At 43.0% G+C, this 6,897-nt stretch overlaps 1 protein-coding gene across 1 annotated transcript in view; it reads left to right on the top strand.

The window, feature by feature from the left end:
* The first annotated feature begins 828 nt into the window (after positions 1-828).
* The window catches only part of CWH43 (cell wall biogenesis 43 C-terminal homolog), a 99,306-nt gene continuing 93,237 nt past the window's right edge, over positions 829-6,897 (top strand). Inside the window, exons 1-2 of the mRNA XM_007955711.1 lie at positions 829-871; positions 3,397-3,588. Coding sequence (XP_007953902.1) covers positions 829-871; positions 3,397-3,588 — 235 coding nt within the window. The remainder of the gene's footprint in view (positions 872-3,396; positions 3,589-6,897) is intronic.

Below are 6,897 nucleotides of genomic sequence, written 5' to 3'. Positions count from 1 at the left end.
ACGTCTTTTAAACTCAAAGAATATCCTGCAGCATCTAGAATTTTTGCTCACCCTCCCACAACGCAATTTGTTTATTATCAAAGCTGAGGAGGAGAAGAGCACTCCGGAGAATCGCCCAGCTCTGGTGTGCGCCAAGGTCCGGCTGGCTCTATGCTCCAGCGGAAGGCGTCCAAAACGCCTTTGTCCAATATTGCTGGACCACTCCTTCAGCTCCGGCTGCCCTATCTGTGTCTCCACTTCTTCTCCTCCGCCTTCGCCACGCAACGCACTTCCGTGGGCTTCGTTTAAACAAGGGCACCAGCGCCCCATTGGTCCGACATCTGTCTCCGGAGGGTTGTAATGCTCCGTCCCCGGGGCTGCTCAGAGTCCCAAGGGCTGCTTTGCGAACGGCCTGGGCAACCTTGTCTTTTTCCGACATCAGGGTTCGGGCTCCAGGTCCCGGTGCAGAGACTCTTGCCTCCTGCAGACTGCAGTCGCGTCGGCGGAGGAGGCCGGCGCCAGGGAGCAGCTGGACTCAAGGAGAAGCATCACTGCAAAGGCAGCGCCAGGACTAGAGGTGCCCGCGGCGTGTGGTGGAGCGCGCACAGGCAGCACCTGGTTAGGCTGGTCTGGGCGTGGTGAAGGCAGGGAACTGGGCTCCCGACCCACGCCCACCTGGGCTCAGCCCGAGGACCCGCCGAGGCCAACGGCCCCTGGCGACTTCGGGGCCAACGCAGCTCGCGAGGACGCGGCCGCAGACTGGGGTCGCGGCTGACACTCAGGGGCGCAGGGCGCGCGGCAGCAGAAGTTGTGCTACTTTCTTAGGAAACGCCTCTCCACGCCTCGAAGATGCCTTCCCTGTGGAAAGAAATCGTCCTGGAGACCCTCCTGGGTAAGCTGAGGTCGCCACCGAGTGGTAGAGGGTACCCGCTCGCTCTCGTCCGTACTGGCGCCGCTGCGCTGGGCGAGGTTGGCTCAGCTCCGGAAGGAGAAAAGCGCACTCTGTGCCCAGAATGGAGATGCTTATCGTCCCCTGGGAACTTTTGCTACCGAAGGGAAAAAAATGACAGACCTAGATTTAGGTGCCGAACCCGAAGATTCGGCTAGGGGCCCCTGGCACAGGAAACCTCCCGAGCTCCCAAGGCGTTCTGGGGTTGAGCCAAGGGGCGCGATTTCCCGCCTATCGGCCTAGAACTGGCCCGATAGGGACTGCCCCCAACCCTTCACCTTTGACCTCTAAGTTTAACTTAATAAAATTCAGTACTGAACTTTAACTTTACGAAGGAAAAGGGCACCTGTTTTCCCCTGGGCTTAAGGTGAGCATAGGGCAGTATCTGCTGGCAGTGAACTTGGTGGGGCAGGAGAGGCCATGGTGGAGGCTGCAGTTTGGTATTTGGCGAAAAGTGTTGGATTTTCTCAAATGCTGAGTTAGCAGTTTTGAAAAATGTCTTGAGGACAATTATTAATGTAATTCTATGAGTGCTATAAAAAACAAACGAAACCAAACTCACTGCTCTCCAATCGATTTGACTCATAGCGACCCCTCCTTAGGTTTTCAAGGAGGTATCACTACAGAAGTAGATTCCCCAGCCTTCCTTCCGAGGAGTGGCTGGTGGGTTTGAATGCCAGCCTTCTGGTTAGCAGTCAAATGCCCTAGGCACTATGCCACCAGAGTTCTAGGATTAAGAGTTGCCTCACAAACATTTGAGAGATTGCTAGAATTCTGGGACTTGGTATGAAACAAGGATTCTCTGGCATGGGCGGGGCGCCTTCCTGAGAACTTTATTCAATGGCAGCTGGTAATTCAAGGTCCCTGGTGGGTCTTTTTCTTTTTTATTTTGGGGGACTTATTATCTCTGCCACTCCTCAGAAGGAAGATGGGGCAACCTACTTCCGTAGTGATACTGCCTCAGAAACCCAAGGAGGGGTCACTATGAGTCAGGTCTGACTCGACGGTACATAACAACAACAAGAAGTATCTCTGAAGTAAAGAAAACATTAAAAAATTGCTGACCAAAGTTCCCTTCCAAGTTCCCAGTCAAGGTTACTTCATCTCCTAAATTGTTAGTGCCCTTAAGTATTTTCTGACTCATAGTGGCCCCATGTGGCAAAGTGGAACTTTCTAGGCTGTAATCTTTGTGGAAACAAATCTTAAAGTCTTTCTCTCAAGGAGGCATTTCATGGATTTGAACCTTCAACCTTTTGGTTAGCAGCTCAGTGCTTAACCTAAGCTGGGGATGTAAAGTAACTAACATTCAGTAAGTATCTAGGGCTGTAGATAATTCATGTATTTGCTCTCTCTTAATCCTACTAGCAGCTCTGGAGTCCCTGGGTGATGCAAGCAGCACACTGGGCTGCTAATGAGAAGCTTGGAGGTTTGAGTCCATTCAGAGGCACCTAGGAAGAAGGGCGTGGCTATCTACTTGAATGATCAGCCACTGAAAGCCCTGTGGAGGGCAGTTCCACTCTGACACACATGAGGTCGCCACGTGTCAGGATGGATTACAAACTGGTCTGGCCTAGTAATTCTGAGGTGGTTAAATATCTTAATTTTGCTGATTAAGAAAGGGAGGTTGAAGAAAGCCCTTTGGGAGAAAGATATAATACATAGTGTTTATATTAGGCTGCTGGACAGCCTGGATTTAATTCTCTCTGCCATCAGCTACTTGTGTGACCTTGGGCAATTAACTTTCTGAGTCTCAAGTTTTGGTTTTTGTTTAGGAGTGTGTGTATGTGTGTGTGTTTTGCATTTGTAAAAGAGGAGTAAAAATAGTAACAACCTCATGGGACTATAGGTTGTATAAGGAATAAGAGAGATGATTGTATTAAATATTTAGCAGAGAGTTTAGCACATGGTAAGTGCCCATGCATATTATCATTTTTGCACAAGTTTCTAGTCAGTTGTTAACAGAGATGAAACAGACTTCCAGTCTGGTTGTGCTACAGCCTCATATTGCCTCCTAAGGGTTGGATTTTAAATAGATTTACATGGAAAAAGATTGTTCTCTTCCCCAAAGTGCCTTTGGATATAGCCTGAAGCAGAAGATGGGAATATGTCGGTTGCACTTTTTGATTTTCATATTTCACATAAAGTAGGGGTGAAATTACGTAAGGAAATTTTATCAGTCAGGGTCCTGACAGGAAACAAAATTCACCACCAATGCTCCAAATGAAGAGACTTTAATAAGGGGACTATCTACAGGGATATAGACAAGGTAGAAGGATTAACAAGGGATGTTGAAGGTCATGCAATGCAGGAAGCCATTCTCAACTTGAGCCTGACTGGGCAGGAATTATGTTACCGGAACTCAGTTAAGGCCAGAGGCATGAGGGTTGATGACCAGTGGGAGCAAGTGTAGTGGACAATGCCAAAGTTACTTTTCTCCCTCTCTTTTTACAATTTTTTTTTTTTTGTAGGATATGTTTCTTGGTCTCTCTACCATGACCTGGGACCGATGATCTATTATTTTCCTCTGCAAACACTAGAACTTACTGGGCTTGAAGTTTTCAGTATAGCATACCTTTCTCCTATATTTCTAACAATTACTCCTTTCTGGAAATTGGTTAACAAGAAGTGGATGCTAGCCCTGTTCCGGATAATTACTGTTGGTAAGTTTTAGAAGTGTTTAAAATTATTTTTCAGTTAAAAATCAAGTGAAATTATGTAAATTGTTCTTTGAAAGCTAAGTGCTAAGGGAGCTTGACTGCTAACCAGAAGGCTGGCGGTTCAAACCCACCAGCCACTCCCCGGAAGGAAGATGGGCAATCTACTTCCGTAGTGATACTGCCTTGGAAACCCAAGGAGGGGTTGCTATGAGTCGGGTCCGACTCATGGCACATAACAACAACAACAACAACAAGTGCTTGAATTAAAAAAACAAAGATTTCTCTTTCCCTTACTACTACTTTAGAAGAATTTTAGTAAAATTGGAAGCTAGATCAAGAGTAAATGGGTTTTACATTTCTAATTTTCCTTTCAGAATGGAAAAGTCTAAAAATCTCTGAAAAAAGGGGAAAGATATCTCAGACAACTGGTCTACTCTTGATTATCTTGTAGTCCTTTTTTAAACTGTGATACAAAACTCAGAAGATGGTTTAAAAGATTGTTAACTGATTTTTTTGTTGTTGTTATATGCCGTCGAGTCGGACTCAACTCGTAGCGACCCCTCCTTGGGTTTCCGAGGCAGTATCACTACGGAAGTAGATTGCCCCATCTTCCTTCCGAGGAATGGCTGGTGGGCTTGAACCGCCAGCCTTCTGGTTAGCAGTCAAGTGCCTTTAGGCACTACACTACCAGATAGTGCATAGAAAATACAAAAATTGTGGATGACAAACAGAACAGTAAAAAAAAGGAAAAATAACAAAATTGGTAAACTATTTGCAACTCTAATTTCAAGGGCTAATTTTCCTAATACATGTGGTTGTTGTTCGGTGTTGTAAGTTGCTATAGAGACTGCTCCAACTCAGGAGGATGTTAATATGTATAGAGTTGCTACAAATAAATAATAAAAAAGATGAACATTAGAAAAGTGGTTGAGGACATGATCAAGTCACTGAAAAGCAAATCCAGTTGGTTCTTTAAAATATAATATGAATATAAATACCAATAAACACACATACATATGTACACACACAAGTGTATCAGATTAGCAAAGAACAAAGTGATAATACTGTGCTTTGGGGATGAGAAAGCAGGCAGTCATATATTACTGGTAGGAATATAAAATTGGCACAATGTCTATGGAGGATAATTTAGCAATATATATTAAAATTATAAATGTGCATACCCTTTGAGCCAGCAGTGCCATTTCTAGGAGTCAATCTTCATATATGTGTGAGATGATAAAAATACAAAGTTATTTAATCATTGCAGCAACATTTGTAATCACAAGATTAGAACTAACATAAATGTCATCAATGAATTATAGCTATGAAATTTGCAATACTATGAAACTGCACAAAAAACGAATGAGGATATTATTTATGTAATGAAATGGCATGTTCTTCATGATATATTAAGGGGGAAAAAAGAGAAAATACTGAACCATGTGTACAGGATTCTAATAGTATCCTCATATGAAAAAGGATGGGTGAAAACATGAATTAAATAGCTCTAGAAAGATTGAAAACAACAAACAAAGCCTCCAGTGTAGAGAACATATCTAGACACAGGTAGGGAAGGAGACCTTTGCACTGCACACCTTTTCTACCTTTTAATTCTGAACCATTTGAATATATTATGTGGCCAAAAAATAACAATTTTTTAAAATGTACACTTACTATCACAAAGACTTGAGATTTTTTTTACATTGACAGCTACTGAGAAACCTTGGAGAAGTATTTGTAGTTAAAGTAACAGTAACAAAATGAGGTCATGGAGAAAAGTTTTGGAAAACAAACCCACCAGACTTTGGTCTGATTGAATCTGTGTCTGAAAACTGGATCCTTACCCTTCTACTGTACGTCAATTGGCCCTTCTGAGAAATTTTTCAAATGGCATTTGCTCACAAAGCATGCCATGTAGTTCTTCCGTATGGAAACAGTCATTTGGCTTTTATTCAGAAACAGTGACAGGAATCACTATGAGTTGCCATCGGTTTTTTGTGTGTCAGGCTCTGAAGAAGGCAAATCATGGTTAGTGTAGTGCAGAGCATGGTTTGTTTGTGTTATTTTTGCTGTTTTTAAATATTTTATTTTAAATATTTTTATTTTTTAAAAAATATTTTAAAATATTTTATTTTTCTGTTGAAAATATACACAGTAAAACATGCAATGCACCAACAATTTCTACACATGTAAGTCAGTGACATTGATTACATTCTTCAAGTTGTGCAGCCATTTTCATCCTCTTTTTCCAAACTTTTCCTCCCACATTAACATAAACTTAACCAAAAAAAAAAAAAAAAACCACAACCCACCGCCATGGAGTGGATTCTGACTCGTAATTCTGACCCCCATTGGGTTTCTAAGGTGGTAAATCTTTATGGAAATAGATTGCCCAGTCTTCCTTCCACAGAATGGCTGGTGGATTTGAACCGCCAACCTTCTGGTTAGCAGTCAAATGCCTTAGGCACTACGCCACCAGAGCTCCTTAACATAAACTTCCTGTCCTCTGGATTTCATATTTAATCTTTCGAGTTGCTGTTGTCTGTTTGATCATATATAGATAGTTCTTTAGAAGAGTACAATGCTCAAGGCAAGCACTCTTGTTGTTGTTGTTGTTAGGTGCCATTGAGTCCTCTCCGACTCAGAGACCCTATGCATGGCAGAACAAAACACTGCCTGGTCCTGTGCCAGCCTCATGATCTCTGCTACACCTGATCCCATTGCTGCAGCCACTGTGTCTATCCATCTCCTTGAGGGCCTTCCCCTTCTTCGTTGACCCTCTGTTTTACCAAGCATGATATCCTTCTCCAGGGAATGGTTCCTCTGACAATATGACCAAAGCAGGTGAGACAAAGTCTGGCCATTCTCACTTCCAAGGAGTGTTCTGGCTGCACTTCCTCCAGGACAGATTTGTTAGTTCTTTTAGCAGATCATAGCACTCTTAGCATTCTTCTCCAACACCACAACTCAAAAGCATCAACTCTTCTTCAGTCTTCCTTATTTGTTGTCCAGCTCTCACATGTGTAAGAGGCGATTGAAAATACCATGGCTTGGGTTAGACACACCTTAGTCTTCAAGGAGACATCTTTGCTCTTCATTACTTGAAAGAGATCTTTTGGAGCAGATTTGCCCAATGCAATACATCATTTGATGTCTTGACTGCTGCTTCCATTGGTGTTTACTGTACAATGAAAAAAATATGAAATCCTTGACAACTTCAATCTTTTCTCCATCCACTGCAAAGATGTTTATTGGACCAGTTGTGAGGCTTTTTGTTTTCTTTATATTGAGGAGTAATCCCTACTGCAGACT

This window comes from Orycteropus afer, unplaced genomic scaffold, assembly GCF_000298275.1.
Source record: "Orycteropus afer afer isolate SDZICR_OR568_19922 unplaced genomic scaffold, OryAfe1.0 scaffold00532, whole genome shotgun sequence".
Taxonomy (NCBI): domain Eukaryota; kingdom Metazoa; phylum Chordata; class Mammalia; order Tubulidentata; family Orycteropodidae; genus Orycteropus; species Orycteropus afer.
The sequence above is the reverse complement of the archived record's forward strand: the minus strand, read 5'-3'. Positions and strand labels throughout refer to the sequence as shown.